Consider the following 23,055-nt stretch of genomic DNA (forward strand, 5'->3'; position numbering starts at 1 on the left):
AGGCACAGTACCCCAGAATTTAACCACAGGTTAAATATTTTATACAGTGTCAGACTTTTGTCTTCAAATAATGTATACATTTTAATATCCAGTTTAGGGTTAAAATAGTCTAGTTTAAATCCCCTTAGCCTGATGAGAAAATGGACCTTAATATATAAATTTAGAGGAATAGTGATTTTGAATATTTGTCATTTCCCTTTCCCGGATTTTTTCCCAGTGTGGTAATGGAGATTGGTGGGAGAAATTTGCTAGGTTGTCGTCTGTCGCCCGTCGGTGGTCCCCTGTCGCCATTACGCGCACGCACAATGGCGCTAATAAATTAAAAACGAAAGCTAATTTCTGTAATTGCGCACACAACGAGTCAACAGCTACACAGCCAGTAACCAGCCAGCTCCCAGGGCTGCTGCGAATGTCCTGCCCCATGTCCTCCGCACCGCGGGCTTCGCAGCGCTGTTCCTAGTCCTTAATGACGGCAAAATGTCATTGTCAATTGGGGTTAGGAGATGCTGCTACTTAAGGCACCGAGATTTACGCACTATTGCCGTTCCGCTCCATTTGACATGGAGCATTTTTCACCACCCCAGTCACTGTTTCCTTTTAGCTGTGATTTTTCCAGTAATTAAATTGTATTATGGGGCACTGGCTCGTCGAGTGGCCCAGCAGCTCCTGACTATACATAGTTTGGGTGGATGGCTGTAAGTAACTTACACGTAATTAGCTGCATATTTTATGAAAATTCTGTCTCAAAAGTAGGGACTTCAGGTCTCAACTCCTAAGACGCCTTGAGAGGGGTCCTTGCAGCCCTCGTTAACAAATAGTGACAATAAAGAAACTTGAGCAGCAGCTCAGCAGGAGTCCTTGCTCTTCAGTTTGTGAGTCAAACTATGTAAAATAAATATTAGAGTTGCTGTTTCTGATTTTAACTTGCACCATGTAGTTCGCTTGTTTTCTACTTTCTGACAGAAAAGTTGGATAAAGGTTTACAGTTTACACCTTATGCCTTAATTTTCCCTCCCATTAAACGAAAATAAAGAGAACAACTCTGTTGTGAAATTATCCATTTAACTGCTTTTAAGGAAAACAAAATAAATAAAATGAACTCGGAATAAAATCCTAACAAGGCTTTGCCACTCTAAAAAAGCTGAGCTAAAATCTCAAAAATTCATTTTCTATCTCTTCATCCTCCTACAAATATTTCCAAATAAATTATTGAATTATTAGGAAGAGCCAAAAAATGTTTACTAAAACATGGAACCAAAAAAGTGATATAAAAGTGAGTAAAGCTGCCGAGAGCTAATCTTTATTGTTTTTCCAATTTGAATTCCATTTGGCTTTGTTTTTGGCCGGAAATAAATTGTATTTGTTCGCCATTAGACGGTAAAATTTCTTTATGTGATTTGACATCTGTTGGAATGAATTTTATTCGATTCATTTAACTGGCAAACTTTTATGAATGCCAATTGAATTTAATGTTAGAGCCAGCGCCAGTGTTATTTCACTTGAATCTGGGCTGCAGTTAGGCCTGGGAACATCTTGGCAACAGCTGTCAGCTGCCACAATTTGCAGCACGTGTAATCGCAGCCTAATCAAGACACATTGTTGGAGCGCGGAGCGCAACTAATTAAGGGATAACATGGGGCAACACAAGTACTCGGCCCACTGCACTTGAGTTATGAACTTGTAATTGAATACACTAATTATTTACAATCGTAATGCTGCAGCCGGAGCCTGCGGTATTTATGGGCCTTGCATTCCGATTGGGGAAGTAACTTAAACCACAGAATCGGTCAGCAAGGAACAGTTCTTGGGCTCCAACCGGCCTCTATCCGCAGTTTAACCACCTGAATCTCCCTCATCCCGAGTGCCAGCTAAATGCTAAAAATGAAGCACATAAATCTGCTTATTTCACGCTGTTTTGAGCCTCCAGGCGGCTCGTTAACCTCACCACCAAAACTCCGGATGCAGATATAAATAGGACCGCAAAAGGCGAATCCAAAGGGAAACCCGGGCCCAGTATCCATTATCCAGCAGCCAGTAGCCGAGGGCAAGTGGTAAATATATAAAGTAGACGCAGTGTAGACCTAGGCAGCGCCAAAGAAAACTAATATTCATTAAATGTTTGAGCAGCAGCAGCAGCGGTGGATGCGGAGAGCTGGCATTTCACGTTTGAGTGCCTCTCGAAATTTATTTGCCAGATTAATATCAGCAAATTGCAGAACACTTTGTATACAATATTTAGTTTATATATATTTGCGAGTACATGAGCCGGGGAGGCAACCAAAAGTATGCAATTGCAAATGCATTAAATTAAGTTGTGAAATATGCGAGCCTCTCGCAAGAATTTCAGTTTATTTCGAGGAAGGCCCGGCGGCGGATGCTCGGCGTTGATTTTTGAGCTACCTGCGGAATGTGAATTTTCCATGAATGCACTCTGCGGGATTACACGGTGGGGCATTTTCCGGGGGGCTGGTTCGGAAATGGCACTCGGAAAAAATAAACCATGCTCGGAGGCCATAAACATGCTTCGAATTCTTGCCCATAAATTCAATTTTCTAATTATTATACATTTTTGTTTTTCAAAATGAAATTTCAGAATTCATGTAAACCAACTTTTCAGAAAAGTCTTTGAAAAAATTCAAGACTAGTTTATATCTATAATATTTATAATCTTCTTTGAAAAGCATTTTAAATAGTACAAACATATGCCAATCTATAACGATTTCTTATTCATGAATGCAATTTTTCGTTTTATTTTTGAAAAACATATTTTTCGAGTGCGCACTGAGGGCCGTGTTAACCGAATCCGTAGGCGTTCCATTCCGCATTTGGCTGCTGATGCGACCTCGACGACAACAATTTGATTTGAATGCGTAATCGAAGCGTATTGTGGGGATCTGCGAGTGATATGCAAAACCCGCATCCAGAAATCGTGAATTGCTGACAACGCACGGCTGGCGTGGCAAATATTTTTGCAGCGATTTGCGAACGTGCAAGAATAATCGTTTGAAATTCAATTGATGACATGATTTGGCAGGCGGGAAACTCGGAAAATGGGAGGGTGAACAGGTGAGCCAGCGCATATCGGTGCGAAATCGGAGGCGTGGCTCTGGAAACGTTTTTCATCAATCTTAGTGGAAATTGCAATTTTGTGCGAATGCATAAGTAAGTGGGAGTGCGAGTGAGAGCGCGAACAGCAGTTACCGCAGCCACAGCACTAGGAAAATGGGAAAACGGGAAAAACAAGCGACGGCAGCAGCAGAGTTGTGGTCGTCGTTGGGGCTCCTTGTTCGGTTCGGAAAACAAAAACAGGCTGCCGCAAAGTTTCCCGTCCTCGCTGCATTCGGAGTCATCGGCATCTTTGGCCAGCGCCACCATCACATATGGCTGAGAATTTTAAATGCTCGAGTGCTGGGCGGAAAACAAGAAGGGTCTTTCGACAGCTGGATGACGTGCAAATTTAAATAATAATGTGGGAGAAGTGGGCAAAAAGAGGTAAAACTAAAATAAAATATAAAACGAAAGTATTTGTATTTGTATTTTATAAAAGGTTTTTATTTAAGTAACTAAAAAGATCCCTGAGATGGGCAAAACTGGTTATTAAACATTTTTACTTTTAATTTTATTAATTTTTTCGATTTACAATTTAAGAAATTAACAATAAAAGCAATTTAAAATAAACAAAACATACCTAAAAACAATTATTTATTATGATTAGTAATTTATTTCACAAAAACTGACATCAAAGTTTCATTAAAAAATATAGTTTAAATATTTTTTGAAAATATTAAAAAAAAATTTTGAATTTGCTAAATTTGGAATTTAGTTGCAAGAATACTAACCGTTTTCTTCATTTTTAAGCATTACAATTTTAGAAATTTTGAAAGACGATCTTAGTCCTCTGAATCTACGATTTCTGGAGATTTCAAAATCCTTTCAAAAAGATTTGAAATATTTTCCTTTTTCATAATTTATTATTAATAGTTTTTCTTTTTATCCCCAATTTTTTAAACGTCAAAAACTTTATGCCCGCGGAATAATAATGCTTTAAAGCCCTTTAAGGGCTCTCCAAAAAGTGATCTCAGAACCTTAAATGTACAATATCGTTGGGTTTCAAATCCCCGGACAAAAGACCTTCGATTGCAATAGAAATTCTGACGAAATGAATTTTTGTGACACCAGCATATCCAGGCTACCCTGGCGATGCAAAAAGCGAGCCAAAGGCACCAAAATAAAAAGGGGAGAGAATTCCCGAAAAATCGACATTCAAAAATGAAACGACACGTGAGATGGCTGGCTGTCATTCCCCAGCCCCCTGAAAACCCCCCAAAAACACCCCCAACACACGCCCCACACACACATGGTGTGCATGAATTGCAATTGTTGTTGAAAGCATTTGCATGTCACTCGTTTGCATTGTGCGCACCTGTATTGGCGTTGTCAACTCGCCCGCGCCGCCCCCTCAGCCATCCCACATATATGGTCTATATACATATGAAACGTACCTTTGAACGATTTCAACTGGCACATATTTAATGGCGGCTGCTGTATGCATGAATTCTCGAGGAGAATGTGTGTGTTCCGGAGACGATGGACATTCAGATCGACCATTGTGTTGTGGAGCCCCGAAAAGACGAATTGGCCATGTCCTGAGTGGGCCAGCACATTGCCCATAAGCCGTGTGGGCCATGGAGCCATTAAAGCAATCCAATGATCCGGAGGACTCGGGACTCCGCTCGGATATGGAGTGCTTGCAACACCGACAAGATAACAGAGCAAAAAGCTAACCAACCAAACGGGAAACAGATGTGCAGAATTCTCTGCTGCAGCAGAAAGCCAAACAAAAAAGCATGCTTAACGCAATAAAATATGAACTAAGGTAAGAAAATATGGCGGGCGCTGGCAAGTCAAACACTTTCGGGCAAGTTCACCTTGTTGCAGCACAGAATTTGCACATTGCATACGATTTGCATGGCACATCAAGCCAAAAACGGTGGGCCATCTTCAAGCTCTGGCTGGGGGGAAATCACAAGAATATTATAAGGGCAACGGGGCCAAGAACAAAGGAACCTTCGGCGAAGCCCCGACAAGTTTTAAATATGTAAATAAGCAACAAAAGTTGGCATTTATGGCAGAGAGAGCAGAACATTTTGACTGAACGTCGACTTGTCTGGGCTCTTTGCTCAGCAAGCGTTAGACAAGTCAACTCAAAGTTAACCTAACAAGGCCTTGCCAAGTGGAAAGCAGGAAGGTGGGAAATTGGCTTAATCTAGAAAAATGGGCAGGATCTTGAGAACAGGGTAAGTTGTCTAATCAACGAAGGCTGCTCTCTAATTGAGATTAAGCTTCCTTGTGAAGAAGATAGTTAGTGTTCTAACTTAAGCTAACTATTTTAACATAACTAAAATAGCATTTATAATCGATTGCTTAATATTTATTTTTCTTCGTTGTGTAGGTAAACAGAGTAAAAACACTAGAAATATTCCAGTGGAATTCAGATATATTTGTTGAATACTTTTAGCTTAAGCTTTAAATACACCTATTATTTTAAACATTTTAAAATGCATTCAAATTAGTTCCTATGTTTGCATATCAAAGAAAAACTAATTGCATATTTTCAGTGATGGAAATCAATAAAACATTTTGCTCTACCGCACTTTAGCTGCACAAATATCACAATAGGTTTTGACACGAATTTATTTTCTAAATTATATTATAAATTTTGCAAAGTACACGTTTAAAAATGTTTCAAAATTTTAGCAGTTATATTTATAGATTTTGATGAATGGCAGTCTTATTAATGTTTTTTTTGTGATACTTCGCTCCAATATTCCCTTGTTAAAGTCAAGAGCTTTCTGAATTTCGAAGCAATAGGCTGACACGCCTTGCATTTTGCAACGATTCGGCGGGCTACAGTGGCTTGAGCTTCTGGTTTAATTTACTTTTCCAGAGCTTGGCAGTCGGCAAACGTCTGGGAAAAGCCTGGGAAAAAGGATGATGGCCTCACAGACGCTGACATCCAGGCTGTCACAAAGCAAATGCAGCCATCGCGAGTTCAAATTAATTAAGAGCATGTCTAAGCCTCCTGCGACAGGACTCGTCATCGCTGCTCCGACTCCTCTTCAGGTTCCCGCGCTGATGGATTCGGCTCTGGTTTTTGCAGTTGGCGCTGGCGAATCGCGAACGCACAAAGACAAAGCTCTCCACACACACATGTCGGATGTCAAAGCAAATTAGAGAGCGAACGGAAGAACACTTGGGCCAACGGACTTGCCACTGCTGCTCCCTTTGGCGAAAATGTTCGCCATTTTTATGCGACTTTAAAACGCCCGCCATGGGCCGTGGAAAATCGTCTTATGGCACATAATTTTTCAGTAGTTTGGCCGTTCATTTCGCCACGGGTTCAGCGGATTGGATTGGGCCCATCATTTGCGTGCTCTATCTGGACGATCTTAAATGCAGATAAAGAGACCAAGCAAATTGTATTTATTTATCGCTTATTTTCTTGCCCAGGCCCCCAGAAACACGAACCGAAAAAAGGGACAAATATTTGCCAATGTCAGAGCGCCGCAAAGTATGCAAAACAGCTTTGACTAACACCTACACACACACACAGAGGCCCACTGCTGTTGACACTGCTCCCTGGGTGTGCGAGTGTGTGCGTGTGTCCACCCACACATTTGCATGAGGGTCATGATGACAATTGTGCAGAAAGCACACTTTACTGGCCGCCCGGCACACACACAAAGTGGAAAACCAAAAGAAAAATTGCTCAACAACATTGAGGGACAATAAATGTTGTAGACAAATCCAAATCTTATCAACTACACTGGCAGTTTGCTGTTCGGACCCTTTTGCCTTTTAATTCCTATCCTGTAGTCCCGCCTTCCAGCAGGCGTATCCGACGGATAGCCCGGCACTGGCCAGTAAGCCCCTCATTGCTGTGGCCTCCAATCGAGGGGTATCAGCCGGTCTAATCCCCGACTTATGCTGGCATTATTTTCACTTCGTCTATTATGCATGTCGGAACAATGCGAAGGCCCAGCCACTGGGCTCTTCCACCGCCAGTCCCTTGCAACGGACAAGCCTGCATCAGAAAAAGGCCTCTCGCTCAGTCACTCACTCAGATGCACAGGAAGAATCCAGCGGATTTTTGGGCAGAATATTAATAGGTTTCAAATGAATAAAATCAACAAAAATGATCAAATTAAATAGTTGATTTACTACTCTTTTATTTTCAATTATTTTAAATAATAAATTAAATTTCTTAAAGCTAGGCGCTTATATCTGTATTGCAATGGTTTATACTCTGTTATTTGTACTTTAAGTATTATTTTAGATTTTTTCTTAAATTTAATATGAAACGTTTTAAAAAGTATGCTATACGCTATGCTATATATATTTTTAAAATGGCTGCCAAATTTTTATTAAGGCAATTGCTTGATTGTTAGCTAACTCAATGGATTTATTTTGAAAACTTAAGGCAACAAAATATTTTATGAACCTTCAAATTTTATTTTACATTTAATTTAAATTTTAGATTGCCACAACTTTTTAAAATATATATAAGTAATCAAAAAAGATAGTGCCATGAGATCTTGCTAAAAATCTTTAGTAAGTTAAGTATCCCAAAAAATTTACCATTTTCTGTAACTCAAATATAACCTGTTTCAGTAATTCTCCAAATCTTAGCAACCTGATTGAGGTCAACCAAATTTTGTAATGGAAAACCAATATTTTGTTGGTCCCCTGAAAACGCCTTTTTTCCGGTGCCCCACTCAGTCGCTCACTCATTCATTTGCACATTTATATGTGCTGTATGTGAGGCATTTTCATAGAATTGCGTTTTCCCTCCGTCGTTTGCCTTGGCACCGCTTTTGGGATATTTACGCTCCATTGTTTGTCGCTCAGGCGGAAGCATAAAATTGTTTGCTAGATAAGAGCGAGAGGGCCAGGGAGGGGGAGCGAGTGAGACGGCGCTACAGAGACATCATCGAGGAAAACGCTTTTCCTCGTCTCGTCCCTTTGTGCAATGCTGAATATTGTATTATCCCTGCTGTTTTCCCTCGCTCGAGAACTTATTTTTATTGTGCCTCTGGGATAATCACGTTCGAATTGTTGCAATTTGTGTGCAAGGACGAACAACTTGCCGTCCAGCTAATCGGAGTACAATTGCTTTCGAGCAGGTAAGCGATTACCAAATACTTTGGGGAACTTTAAACTTTGCCCTCCGCCACCAAGCTCAACTATTTTCCATTTCTACTGCTTATTTTTTGACCTTTTTAACTGCCAGAAGAGTCTGACGCCGTCGCGTCTGGCTGTGCGGCACTTTCAAATTTATGGTTCATTGAATCCGCATGAAAAACAGCCAGACAGTCGCTGAGACTAAATGGAAAAATTGATTTTGTTTCTGAGTTCGCGGCACTTCGTGCATTTCTCAACTTATTCCAAGACTCAATTGACAAACAGCGGCAAAACAACGAAATAAAACCAGAAGCAACAATCGCAGCAGCGCCTTCAACGACTGCAAGCCAACATAAATATTTCCATAGCCACTCAGCGGACTGCAAGGACATTTGCAAATGCAACGGAAAAGGAAACCTCATCTTCGTCGTTGTCGTTGTCGTCGACGGCGGAGGAGGAAAACTGCAGCGGAAAATCATTAAGGTAAAGAAAATAATTTCTCAAAGGAAAACTAATGCAATAAAGCGGAACGTGTGACAACAACAAGCGGCAAACGGGCGAGGGAGGTTCGCAGGACAAATTGAAATCAGATCTCAAGTGGAAGCTAAAGCAGCGGAAAATCCAAATGTACGCTGCTGGGTAGCTATAATTTATAAGGAGAATGCTTAAGCGATCTGTTTGGCCGAGCAGTTCATTTAAAGGCGGAATAAGTGGCTCTCGGTTGAGCTGAGAATGAATAAATAATGCATCAGCTAAGGAATTCAGTGGGAGACTGCTGTTGAAAGATATATTTACTCAGCCTCTTTTTTAAATTTTTAAAGTAACATATTATGGAAAAAAAAGGATTAAAAAATATATATTACTGAATAAAGAACTAATAAAATAGCTTTGGAAATTTGTCTTAAAATTTGAACACGTTTACATCAAAGTAATATTCCCATAGATTTAAAAAACAATGATTTCAAAGGAAATAAATTTGTTTTCATTTTTCATTTAAAATTTGTAATTATTTCATGGAAAATAAATGTGCAACTTATAACTAAATTAAATTTTAAACATTTCATTCTTTTATTTTTAAAGCCAAAGTCACAATTTTGTGAAATATCTAACGACGAAGGCCATGTTAAATTTCTGAGATACTTACAAAACTAAGTCACATTTTTAGCCAAAAATAAAGATAAGCAGACCGAAAATCCCTGAAAATCTGAGAACTAACCAAATTTTTAGTGAATGTCCCCAGGATGCGAATCCTGTCGGCTGCCATTAGCGAAAATGCATTGTCTGCTCCCCGGTTTGAGTGTGTGAGGAAAAAAGGATAGAAGAGCTTGGGGTGCAAAGAACTTTTGGTACAAAGGGCACCATCCTGTCAAACCAGTGCAGCTGAGTTCACACTGCTGGCTTCCGTTGACTTGGCAGCGATTTTCCCCTCGCCTTTCCCACCCAGCAGCAGTTGCGCAAACGTCACCCCGAACAAGGAGTGTTTTTCTATCAATTTGAAAGGACTTTGCCATAAATAACTCAAACGAAGCGGTGGCAGCAAAGTCCAGTTTGCCGCTCAAAGGCTTTCATTTTTCGGGAAATTCTATTTGTGTGAATCCCGCCGCCTCTTCCCATTTTGTACTCGCCAACTCATTGGGAATTTCGCGCTCTCTGAATTTGCCACTCATTTAAAGTTGCGCCTCGGGAAAATCCATCTAGCTTTTTCCCACCGCCGCTGCAGGTGCTGCAGACCAATTACAATTACAGCCGGCGAAACGGAAGAAATTTCATTATATTCGCAATTTGGTCTCAACGCGAGAGACAGCGGCAAAAGTCAGCCAAAGAAAAACAATAAAGTTTACCGACTTTCCACCTCTGGAGTTGAGTGCGTGTGGGATTGTTGGATGGAAAGTGGCTGGAGATCGGATATGGACACCTGTGCGAAGGTTGCCGTCTAATTGAATCTTGAATATAAAAATATCAAGTTGAGAAACTCAATTGGAAACGCCGCAGGCATCGAGAAAAGAGAAAAAATATAATTTTTCTCCATTTGTCTGCTCATATCTGTGTGTGTCTTTCGGTTTCAATTTTTTCTTGGTATCCTGCGGCTCTTGTTTTCACTGGAAAGCCGTGGCACGTTTCATTTTACGGCCAAGCTCAAGGCTACCGAAAGAAACGGCTTAAAGCCCAAATTAATTCAATTCAAAATAGAATTCGCACTGGCTGCGTTGTAATAAAATATTTTTCTACGTAACTTTTCTGCTTTATGGCCAGAACTTTTGGACCTGCGCGAGTTTATCAAGTGCCCGGCAACGGGGCACAACAACAGCACTCGACATCAAAATTAATAAAGCGAAACTTTATTTGCAACTGCAAATTAAGTAACTAACTCGGCCAAAGCATTATGGCCAAATTACTTTTTATGAGTTCATTTCCTTTTCAATACGAAATGCGAAAAATCCGCCTCGAAATACGTCGAGAAAGCCAGCCGGAATATTGGAAATGGGAGAGAATGAGCCAGCAGTCGGCATTCAGTGGGGCAAAAAATAAAAAAGTAAGAGAATGGCAAAAAATGTTTGCCATTTTCTCGCAAATAAAAAGCCACTCACTTCAATGAATCGACAAAACTTGAGCCAAAGCGGCCAACACAACTCAGCAAATGTTGGCCGAATGGATGAGGCCTTGGAGCTCGTACAGTGGGCCACATTTGTTTACTTTTTGCGGATGCAGGTAGATAAAGGTGTGCAAATACTCTTAGGTCTGCCTTCTCGTCTCTTTGTTGAGGTAAAATGCTTTAGTTAAGGCTTAAGGCTTTGAGTTTTCATAATTTTTTCAGGCTAAATTTTAATAAAGGAGATAAAGGAAGTTAATGCTATTCTATGTTATAGAATATTACTACCCCTATAAGTAAACAGAATAAAAATAAATAACAATAAAATTAATAAATAAAATACAATTATAAGCTAAGGGATTATTAACCATATTGGAAGAAAGGATTATCTTTTATTTAGGTAATTTATTTTTTGCTAATCCTATATCTTAAATCTGTTAGCCCAGCTATCTTAACTTATTAACCTGTTAAGTTCTGCGGTTTCTATGAGATATTTCCTGCAATTTGACCATTGTCCTGTTGCTCGATGGCACAATGGTCAGCAAAATGCGGTCTCCCGGCTGTCAAGTACCTGATGATGTTTAGCTAAGCGCCCGGCGTACGATGCGTTGAGTGGTTCGCCGTAGTCGTATGGTGGTGCTCCTGCCCTCCGCACCCTCAATCTCGCCCGAAGCCGTAGCTTTCCAGGGCCCGAGTTCCCGTCAATGATGAAATTACAACATTAGCAAACTAATCGCAGCCACTTTAGATGCCAGCCGCGTTTCAGGTGCTGCACATGGCCAGTACTCGGAGTTCAGATGGTGGGGATGATGCCCCAAGTGGGCGTGGCAGCGAAAGCGAGCAACAACAAAGTTGGGAATTGTGTTTCAACTTTCGTTCGCCGGCCAGTGCGAGGGAAATACAGCCATTTCAAGAGCTGGCCGGCATCGTGCGAACTTAAATAAAATGAAATTCATCAATAAATGGCCAGGTACACGGTGGCCGTGCCATAAATAGACGGTTGTTTTTTCTTTTAGTGACGGAAACTGCTGGATTTGCCACGGAAATTCCTCGTTTAGTAGGTCCAAATGAGAGCTTGTAAACAGTTAGTTGGAAAGAAAAGTGGGGGCCATGAGGTGCGAGCAAAGTTCAATGAATATATTCTCAATTGTTGCTCCTGCGCCAACGCAGGATTCCTGCCGGGGATTCCGCACAAGTGGCGCGCAAAGTGCACTCCTGGGAGGAGTCCTGGGAGTCCTGACAGCAGGAGCCCACGAATCCCCACAAGTTTGCCTCTTGTTTTCCTCACGTAGCCGAGAAATGTGAGTATGTGTAATCACTGCGCATCAAGTTTACACTGGGGGAAATGCGGGCAGGTATCAATACTCTTACGCTTATTGAGTAAATTGATTGGGTTTTCAGTGCCTCCTCTTGTTCTGTGTTTGTTTTTTTTTTTAAGGAATTGCCAGAAACTCCAAAAGCCTTTTTGGGGTTGCTTTTTTGTAGAACTTTCATCGTATTTCTTAGTCAAAAAATGCAGAATTTCATATACCTATGTATACATACCCCACTTTTTGGTTTGGTTTGTTTTAGATATTTAAATGCATTCGTATGGAATATTATTCAAATATTATTCATTTTTAAAAAACATTTAAAATATCTTCATTAAGTTAACTAATTTTGATTTTTCTCAAACCTTAACTACTAGTTATTTCTTTTCTCATTCGTCTTCCAAAGATATGTTTTTAACCATCTCATTTGGGATGCAACACTGTTGTCCTCCCTTGCTTTTATGTGACCCAACCTTTTTGTTGTCCCTCCTTTTTGTAAGGTCTGCAAAACAGCGATCAACAGGACCGGACCGTTGTGTTTAATTGCTGCTCACCGTAAAGTTGGCTCTATAAACTTTTTAACTAGGCCTATAAACAGACTAATAGACGCCATCAAGTCGTTTGCATGATTTATGCCTGCCGGAGTGTGTGTTTTTTGCAGGCCCCCCCATTCGTGACGGTAACAATCTATATACAGGAAGCATAAAAAAGCTGTAAAAAAGAGGGAAGACAGACATGTGGGTCCGTACGGGGACATAAACTGCTGCAATAATTGGGCAGGGCCATTGTTTCAGCTCCACGATGGTGCTTAATCAATACCCAAAATGCCCCGAAATGAGAGCAACAAGGGCCAGGGGAATACCTATATGTATATATATAGATACACAACATATATATCAAGAAATGGGCACTGGAACGGCAGTGCAATATAAATATTTGACGTGCTAGAAGGCCTGCCTGCGAAGTGAGTTGTTTAGCAGGCGACATAACAATTGCAGATTTGCTGAAATTGCTTTTACCGGCTGCAGACTCATGTGTTCCCCTACATGTGGCACCCAATCCCCTGGCAGTGCGTACGTCCTCGTCAACGTGTTGTAATCAAATGGAACTTGACGTTGGAATTGCGCAAATTGCGCTTTTATGTAGGCTGTCGATTTGTGCCCCCTTCCACTTTCACTCGCACACGTCTTCGGCATTTCACTTGCTCGCACTTGGCCCCACAGTGGAGCCTCTTTAAGTGAATTGTTGTTTGCTTGTGTCTAGAGGGAGAAACCCTTCTTGTCACCAAGTGTGTGTTTTAGCTGAGCTTTAATTTAATTGGCTTCAGGCTCAATTTTATGGCGGAAGGAACACCCTCGAAGTGAGGAAAGTTTGTACTTAGATTGGCAGCAAGTCAAGAAATAGACTCTTAAATGGGTATCATACAATTTACGACCTTATAAGGATGGCTGACGGTGACATAAACATCAACGTCACAATCTAAAAATAATTTTCTAAAGAGGGAAGACGTCTTACGTTGAATCAGCAGATCTATTATATGTATTTTTAAAAATGTAATAAAATAATAAAATCTAACAAAATATTTACAACTATTATTGATAATGATAAGCTTAAAAACTTTATTCCCTTTAATATCAACATTTTCTAGTTTTCTGAATCAAACATTTTGAAGGGTTTTCCCTAGCTATTCTCCACTGTACCTCCTTGGGTCGAAACGGGAGCAGCACATCTGTCAAATGGCTATACGGTCTTTGTTCTAGGTCGGCCTCTTCCGTCAGGCGATTCCTCCCCGAAAATTAGCGCCCAGCCTTTCAAATTGAAAACGTGAACCATGCGGTTCATTGGTAATTCATTTATGCGCACATTTGCCAGGATACCTCGGGATGCCCCCCGTCGTCAGCCAGTCAAAGTGGGTGGCTGGTTGGGGTGTTTACAAGGTATGTACTATATATGGGGTCCACGACTCCTTGGCGAGCTGCAGGTGTTTCGCATAAGAAATGGGCGGCTGCTGTTGCCCTCGATAGCATTTGATGTAATTTATACTTTTCGCCAGTCGCCACCACGCACGACTTGACGTCATGATAATGTATCGAATTCATTTTCCAGCTACTTTGGTTGCCAGTTTGCCATTTTGGCAGTGTCTGGAGGAGTCAAAGGAGCCAAGGACCTGCAGCGTTTTGTTTGGCAAACATCGGAAAACGCTTTCGACACATTCCCCATTCATACTCAATTACCTGCGTGGGCTGCACGTGGCCAAGTTTTTTGGCCCGGCAGTTCGCTTCACTCCACTTCACTTGGCCGCTCCTCAGTTTTTCTCTAGTTCTTTCCCATTTTTGCCAGCTTTATTTGAGTTCCTGGCCAGGCCAACAACGTTCAATGACTTGGCCAGTGGAGAGCCAAAAAGTTTGCTGCAAATATTTGACCACTGGGCCAGGGAACCATGAAGCATCCTTCGGGCAGTGCAATTATTTATTTGATTTCATTTTGCGTTGGCCAAACACTGGCCAAAAGTTCTGCTCAAATATGCAATTTCTATGCACGCGAGACTTAAAAAATAACCATATTAAAATTACTCCTGTGAAGGGCAGGAAAACTCGTAAATTTTACTTTGTGTAATTTACGCCGCGGCGAATCGAATTCAAAATTGCAATGGGGCTGCGATAACCGAATTGAAGTGTGGCAATGGCAAATAAACAATATTTAGTTGCGGCCTTTCACGCTAAATCAATCATAATCAATATTTAAATTGGCGAAATGGGGGAATTTTTTGTTAGAAAGCGCACCAAAGCGACTGGAAATAATTTATTAGACGAATATGGGTTCGAAATGCTGGGCAGAATCAACAACTAGCAGGTGGAATTTTCCCTCTTTTTCGAAAGCCGTTTTAATTTGACCGCCGTCAAACAGGGAAATGCACTTAGAGCAACTGATTGATTGATTGAGGGGTGGATTGATCACTATTAGCTAGAAACCAAGGGAAAGCGATGCTAATTCGTCTTGTGCTATTTCCGCAATTCGGTGTGGTTTGTCCACCAAGTGATGGCCGGTTGTTTTTAAAACCCTTTTGACATATTGACGTAATTCAATTGCAAAAATGTTGTGCATGTCGGATGCAAAAGTCAGCGCAAAATCGCTAAAAAACTGCCACCATTTGGTAGTTGGCCTCTCGTTTCGCTGCCAATGGCCAAAGGCCTCTGCGTTCGATGTTTATTTGGTCGCAGTTTAATTATTTTTACGCCCACCTGACTGGAGCCACGCCCTAAGCGGAAATTGCATAGTGTCGCTATCGCTGTTGCCGCCTTTTTGTTTTATTTTAATTGAATTTTGAAATATGTCCACGCCCGTCGCTTATTTTTTTCGATTTACTTGTTTTTCCGTTTGTTTTCGTGCGCCTGCCTTTTTTGCGCGTTTTCCCCGTTTCACTGGCTGCTCCAAAAATGCAATTAATTCGAGCACTTTTGAATTGTTCCAATGACCCTTCTCCTCGGGTGTTATTTGTTGCCATTCCTGCAATAAATTCGCGACCCTTTAAATATAAATCAAATGCATTAAGGACTGCGTTTCGCCAGTCCCTGGCTCCCTGACAATTGTTAATTAAATCAGTTTTTCGGTTTTGCCAACTGAAATTGAATCCATTCACTTTTAAACTGTGATAATTTCGCGCTTAAAACTTTATTCACAGGCTTGGGGGCACGTGCCTTATCCCTAATTTGTTGCATTTACTCGTTGATACGACCACCGGCTGTCGAAATGTTTTACAACATAATTCCGGTCAGTTATGGAATAAATATTATTGCATATTCTTTGCCTGTATACAATGTTTTTAAGCCTGGCTTTAGGGCAAATTAGGCCTGAGCTCAATTTCATGCAATTGATGAGAGCTATGTGGTAGAACCACAAAACGATTTAGAGCCCATTAGATGTTCCGATAAATGCCGAATGCAATTTGGAAAATAAACTGGGGAAAATAATTGTTGACATCACAACTTGTTGAGAGAGTTTCCCAGGGGCTGAGACCAACAGCTATTCAAGGGTTTTTCCGAAAATAAAGAACAGCTTAAACTATTTCTTTGGCAAGCCGAGTAAAAGCCGATTTAAGTTTCTCACAAACTTTCTGCAGTTTATTGAATTTTTCCTCTTTGCCGAGCATACATTTGTGTTCATTTATTTAGACCACTTTTGTTGTGATGGATGCAAGCGTAAACTTTTCATTGCGAGTTTTGGTCAAGGCCCGCCAGGCGTATACGCAATATTGTTTCATTTAATGGAATATGCCCGTCCGGGCATAACTTTGTGCAGCAGTTGGCAAAACTAATTGTTAATTGAAACAAAAATCCCGAGCTGGAGCGGACAATTAAGGGGCCAAAAAGGAAAGGAATCGCCGCCAAACAAATGCCAACAATTAACTGCGGCAACAATACGGCAAAAGGCGGAAGGCCGAAGGGCTTGGATGGGTTGGTACACCGAAAAAAACATAATAGTTGACTATAATAATTAATAATTATTTAATAAAAATCAATTTTAAGAAGTGTCTAGAACTATACAATGCAAAAGGGGGTTGAGTATATAATGCTGCCTACTTTTAGGTACCATTATTAGTGAACGCACTAAATTTCTGAAGAACTCAAGAGTACTGTCTCTTAAAAACAATTACACGTTGTTGTCTAAAAGTATGCAATGCAAAGTAAAAAGTAGGCGGATAATGGTGATACTGCTGAATACTTTTAGACACCTTCATAGGGTATTTCCGAGGTACATGTGAATAATATCTAGCTTATCCAAAGTACCTAAATAGATATCGATATGGCTTTTTTATCTGTGCACTTACCGCTCATCACAATGACGACGAGGAGCAGCAGCCAGGCCACGCAGAGCGGCAGTGGATGGGCCATGGGCATGGTGACTCCGGCTGTGGAAATGACGGGGGCTATACGGCTATAACGATGACAGCGACGGGCGGCGACAGGAACAAGATGCGGAAATGCAGTAAGCCCGGCGCTGCAGCCTCAGACCTTGTTTTTGTTGTCTGTCTGGTGGGGCTGGTTGGTCCGCTGGGCCTCAAAAGGATCTGAAGGGTCCGGGTAACTGGTCTGTCGCTCTGGTCCTGTGTCTCTAGGCTGGCAGCAATAACCAAGTTAGCAGCCTCATCATCAGCATGGGCGGCAGCAGCTCCAGCAACGTCATTATCGGCCCCCCCGGCTCTCTATTAACTTGGCCAATTGCCAGGCCAACTCCTCCTTCTCCTCCTCGTCCTCCAACGCCTCCCCCGAGGGCGGACAAAAGCAACTTAGCCGCCGTTTGGCTTTTCTATTTGCCGCTTCTGTTTTATGCCGTCGTACACGAAATGTGGCCTGTAAAGAGCAGAACGGAGCGGAGCATTACGATCTGTTGGTTGGACTGACGCGAAAGTTATTGCAACTGACAAAAGCTGGCTAAATGGTAAGGGGTCGGGTTGGGAGGCTTCGGGCTCTTTTTGGGGGCTCCAGAAACCGCCTTTCCCCCCGGCCCAAATGCACTCATTGGCAGACTCTCGAGCAGCTTTCTTCTCTGCCCCTTCCTCCAGTGCAACAAAATCAAAAACGACAAAGGAAATGAGCAAAATGATAATGGGGCATGCCGCCTGCATAATGATGGAGTTGCAGTGGGAGTACGGTGGTTGGAAACTTGAAAGACTAGAATAAAATGGCATTTCCAAGTAAGAAGCTAATTTATTTTCTTATATTAAAATAATATACATATAGATTTTTTAGACTATCAATATTGTTATTAAAAGAACTATTTAATTATTATTTTAATTTATTTTTTAGTTAATTATATACGGTAATTGTGATTTTTAGTTCAGGTAATGACCATCTTTTCCTATAGTGTATAATATTTGTAGTTGATAAAATATATTTAAAGCTCATTTTTCTGCCAAATATATCAATAGAAATGTATCTTTTAATCTTATTAAAAGCCAGAGATCCACAATGGCATATTACACTTTATGACTTCCCCTGTTGAGTCCCAAAAGTATCAAACTGTCCTCCCACTGTTCCTTCAGTCAGAGGTACATTTCGGTTTTCATTTTTCACCTACTTAAAATTTCGGCCAGGCCACGTGCTCAATCTCTGGCAGTAACTTGGGAATTTAATTTGCTAAATATAATTTTTTCGCTTTTTTCTCGGTTCTGCTCCCCCAGACAGCCGGCTGGCAGGGCTGGAAAGTTTAAACAGTAATTAACTTAATTGCCTGTCTGCCAGGCAGCTTAGTTGTGTCCCGCTCTGCTTAGTTTGTTTTATTAAAGTTGAGAGTAGACCGACGTCACAGCTTTATAATCGTGCCATACCAACGCACTATAATTATGGCCTGCCAGTGGATTTGATCGATTCATAGGCATTAACGTCATAATAATGGCAGCAGGCACATTTATTACGCATACGCCGTGTGCACACGCCGTGTTGCGAGGGAAATTTCGATTTTTGCGCATTTATGTAGTAAGAATTTTTCCGGGAAGAGAGGAAAACCAGGGCCTTCATAATTCTAATGCATGGATATTATGTGCCATAGTCTGCACATGCAAATTACCGCTACACCGAACAGGCATATATGGGTGCTATATCATCCCAAGCACTTCCAACTTTTGCCCCTCTTCCGCACTTATTGTTAGGAAACGGAAAGAAGGCAGCAAAGCAAAAAAAGCCATTTTTTGCTATTATTGTTAGCTATCGGTTGTGCAGTGTAAAAAATCGTGTATCATTTGGCAACTGAAATACACAAATATTTCTTTAAAAATACGGTTTAATTTTTCAATTTTTTTGATGCCTGGAATATATATCGTATGTACTTTATAATTTTTAAAAATCTTAAACTAGTCAATATTTTTTCCTCTGCAGCAACGTGTGTGCTCTCGCCGTTCTGCAGACATGCCAGACTTCAGACTTTGGAAAGCAATTTGCCACGCACTGTCAGTGAAGTTGAACGCAGTGGAACATTTCTAATTTTCAGCTACGAAAAATGTATACAATAAAAAGCGCTGGCCAACCAAAAAAAAGAAAACAGTGAGCTGCCAAAATTTACATAAGCACACATACTCGCAAAACCACTCGTTTTCAGGACCAAATTCACAGATGTGCAACGAACATTTTAACGTACAAAGATTTGCTTTTACTTTTACGTGTCTCGTGAAAGTATTTTTCTTCCTTCCGTTTTCCATAATCATTAAAAATGCTTCGAGGCCAGGCTTTAAAATTACTAATGCAAATGAAAAGAAATGGCTGATGAATAATTGATTAAGATGAACTCCTTTCTTGGTTATTAAACAATAACATTGGAGGTTTTCTTGAATATAAACATAAGTTAAATATTCAAGGACGTAGTATGAAAACGCGGCTTCTGAGACAATTTGCATATTGTAACTTTGAAGTAAAGCTATTGATAAAACTTACTTACTTAATAGTTATATTCGATTCATATAATACTACTAATTAAAATGATATAATAATTAACGGGGGTAAGAAAAAGATCCAAAGCCACTCCAAAGCCTGGTAATATTTTGATCTTTGGATTGTTAACAGCCCAAAGCCTAAGGTCGTGAACTTAATCCATCGGCTTACAAATCCCAACAAATCGTGCCTCATTTTTCTTTCCGTTTTTCTTATAATTACTCGAGAGCAGGCGAGTCGCCGAAAGGCAGCGAAATCGTCTACAAAATGTATATAACATTATAAAGCAATTTGCAGTAAATCACCCAAAGCGACGCGCGTGTTTATAAATCAGCAGAGCCTCGCAGGATTTTTCGGCGTTTTTTGGGGCTCCTTTTTCTCGTAGGGGTTTCTGGATATCCCGCTGCTAAGCAAACCAAAATCGGAATGAATAATTAATATGTCGCGCCTGCCGCAGACGGAGAAAGTCTTCCATCTTGCGACTTTCATCACAGGGAGAAGAAAGCAATTCCGGGCCAAAACCGAGACCAAAACAAAACAAAGTTAGTAGACCAACAAGGAGCGTGGTAGTAGACTCATGTGAGTCCCTGCGGCGTCTGGTCACAAAAACCAGACCAGAATTGGGCCAAAGTCGTGATGGCAAACAAAAAAGAACTCTCGACGAGATTGACAAATTTGCCATAGCAAATGAAATGCTTGACTCGGCTACGACTGCTAAATTTTTCATTTATGACAATGTTTACGTAATTCGACAGCCAAAACAATTTCCCAGGCTCTGGCGAAACCATACGCAAATGGGCGCTCATTTATTGTCATCCCCCGGAAAGGGAAACTCTTCGAGGGAGGGGAGCTGAATTGGGGGTGCTTGTGGAAAACTCATTCCGCCCAGCGGTTGTCTGTTGTGTCTGTAAGGGAAAATTCAGGGCACCGTGTGGCTGTTACGGGCTGCAGCAATGGCTTTTAAACCGTTTTAAATGGCCGGCGATTTGTTTGAATGTTGTGACATAAAACTGCAATCTATGGGCCCATGCCTCGAGGCAGCCGAAAGGTGAGCAAAGGGGCAAAGGAAAAATCTGTCTAAATAGCTCCATCGACCAGCAACAAGCCGATTCTGCAGTCCATTTGCCCAGGCATCCTGCTGAAAAGAGCCCCAGGTTGGCAGGGGAGTCCTTCAATAATCAAAGATCCTGCGCAAATTGAGAGTAACAGCTTAAGGATTAAGTCTAAGGGAGATTTGAAATGCGGCAGGGCAGGGATTTAAAGGCAGAACAAAGAGAGCATGGACCGCCTATGCTTGGGATACGTATACATTCCATCTTCTGCTTAGGCAAACTTTAAGAAATAGATTTTCCCAGTGATAATAAGTACATTACATTACATTACACAAGCAAAAGCTTTTTACCAACAGCTTTAGAATCAATTAAAATATAAGAAATACAAATTAAGTTCCTTTTCTTGAAAAAATATAGTAGTAATAAAATGAAAAAGCGTTAAAGCTGTATATAATTTTTGTGCTTTAACTACTAAGTTTGATTTATTATTAGTGGTATAATATATCAAAATAATATAAATATTATTTAAAGCAGAACAAAGAGTTCTTAAGTATATTTATCCTGCAATAAAGCTTAACCTTGCACTATATGACTAGTTAATATTTGAAATATATTTTCTTATTGGTTTGTTTTTAGCGCAGTTAAGCATATTCTAGAAAGCGCAATTACTTCAGCGAGTGAAAAACACCGGGCTTTCCATAGAGGTCCCATTTCTGGACAAATCGTGACCTCATTTGCATGCTCGTGAAGTACAACATCAATCCATATCCATCAGATAAAATCCTAGTTGGACTAGGACAATTTGCCACTCGACTGGCTCGTTATCCCTCGTCAAACTTTATGATAATTATGCAAATTAAGCGCAGCTCCTAATTGAAATCGACAACAATGGGTTCTTTCCATGACCTTGGCACCGGGTCGAATCATTAGTCAAACCATTGCAATTGACAAGCAGCCAGTGACCCCCGAAAGTGGGCGGGCAAATGTTGGAAATACGAGCACCAACAAACCGAAAAAAATATGAGAAAATTATTGTTTTGTTTGTGGGGGGCAGTTGCAGAGGCAGTGGCAGTGAAAGCCTTGCGCTTCACGGCATATTAAGCAAAATGAATAAATTACAATTGCAAATAGGCAATTTCCTACACTTCCTTCCTCTCGACATTTCACTGTACAGTGTACCCACAATGTACACTGCTCTGCGGTGGCTGTCAACTTTTTGGGCGGTGTTTCTGGTCTATATAACGTCTAATTTGCAATTTTGTTTAATTGTTTGTGGCTTTGGATTTCGACATGATGCCGCCGTTCAACCGACCCAACCCTCGCTACTTTTGGCCATGGCGTGCGGCTGGATCGTTACTGATTATTTGGGCTTTGCGTTATTTGAGGTTTTTAGTTGGGGTCTGAGGACCCACTTCCGCTCGAACTCACCCGACTGGCCGCATGTCTTGGCCAAATTATAATAAAAGGTTGCCCTTGCGACCAGTCGCGTCTGCCCTTTGAGCAATTATACTGGGTGAAATAGACAAAAGGATCCCGGGCTCAAATTATTGTTATCGCAGTGGGCAGAAATTGTTTGAATTTGAAAGAGATAGTTCACAGTCAATTTCAATAGGAATTCATTAGCCTAAGCCGTAAATTACAGACCTTGTGGGCTTTCGATTCATAGACGCCTTTGCGCTTGAAGGCCAGCCCAGAACCATGCCGATTATGTGTAATTCAATACAGCTTAACAATGTAGCGTTTGCAATCTACCATAATTACCAAATTTGGCTCTGAGTAATTATGCAGTAATTACAAGTGCTTATGTAGAAATTACAATTATCCTTCATAAAGGTTTGTAGCTTAGAACTAAAGGAAGTAGATGTGTTCCCTAACTAATAACATAAGTATGGAAACATTTACATAGGCTCTAAATTTTTTTAAAAATTAAAATAATGAATTTCTTACTAAGGCTTAAAGAATTTATTTGTATTCAATTTTACAAAAGCCATACATTTTTTTTAAATTAATATTATTCTCTTTTCTAGATCTACTACCCCATAAACAATTAATTCCCAATTAAATGTAACTTAAATTGCAACAAAAATGTAATGGACACAGTGCCTCCTGAAAGTAATCAGCCGAGCCCTCGTACTCAATTCGGGAAAGTCTTTCATGACTTTTGGCCGGCCATGAAAGGCAGTCGGGCGGAGTCTGAATGTCATTGTTTCTGCCAACCCATTTCGCCAGTTTTCCCCAGCTTTCCCCAATTTTCCTGCAGCAGGTCCTTACAAATTAGCTGTGCGAGTGCCTTGCACTTACTTTTTGTCTGGGTACTTTTCAAAATTGGCTTTCACACGCCATTTGCATTTAATTGCCGAGATGCAGAAGGGAACTGTGAGGAAAATTGGTTAGGAAGTTCGAGCCATGTTGGCTTGTTAACAAGCGCATTTGCCTAAAACTGCGTACACAGTGTGAGGGCGGAGTTCATTTTGGCAAATCAAATATTATTGTTAATA

The 23,055-nt window shown here is 40.8% G+C and overlaps 1 protein-coding gene across 2 annotated transcripts in view; it reads right to left on the bottom strand.

The window, feature by feature from the left end:
- LOC108035436 (junctional adhesion molecule A) overlaps positions 1 to 23,055 on the bottom strand; it is a 101,708-nt gene that overhangs the window by 50,717 nt on the left and 27,936 nt on the right. For both annotated transcript variants that reach the window (XM_017111069.3, XM_017111068.3), the window contains exon 2: positions 16,910 to 17,432. In XM_017111069.3, coding sequence (XP_016966558.1) covers positions 16,910 to 16,979 — 70 coding nt within the window. In that variant the 5' untranslated portion in view covers positions 16,980 to 17,432. The remainder of the gene's footprint in view (positions 1 to 16,909; positions 17,433 to 23,055) is intronic.

The sequence above is a fragment of the Drosophila biarmipes genome, chromosome 3L (assembly GCF_025231255.1).
Source record: "Drosophila biarmipes strain raj3 chromosome 3L, RU_DBia_V1.1, whole genome shotgun sequence".
Lineage (NCBI taxonomy): Eukaryota > Metazoa > Arthropoda > Insecta > Diptera > Drosophilidae > Drosophila > Drosophila biarmipes.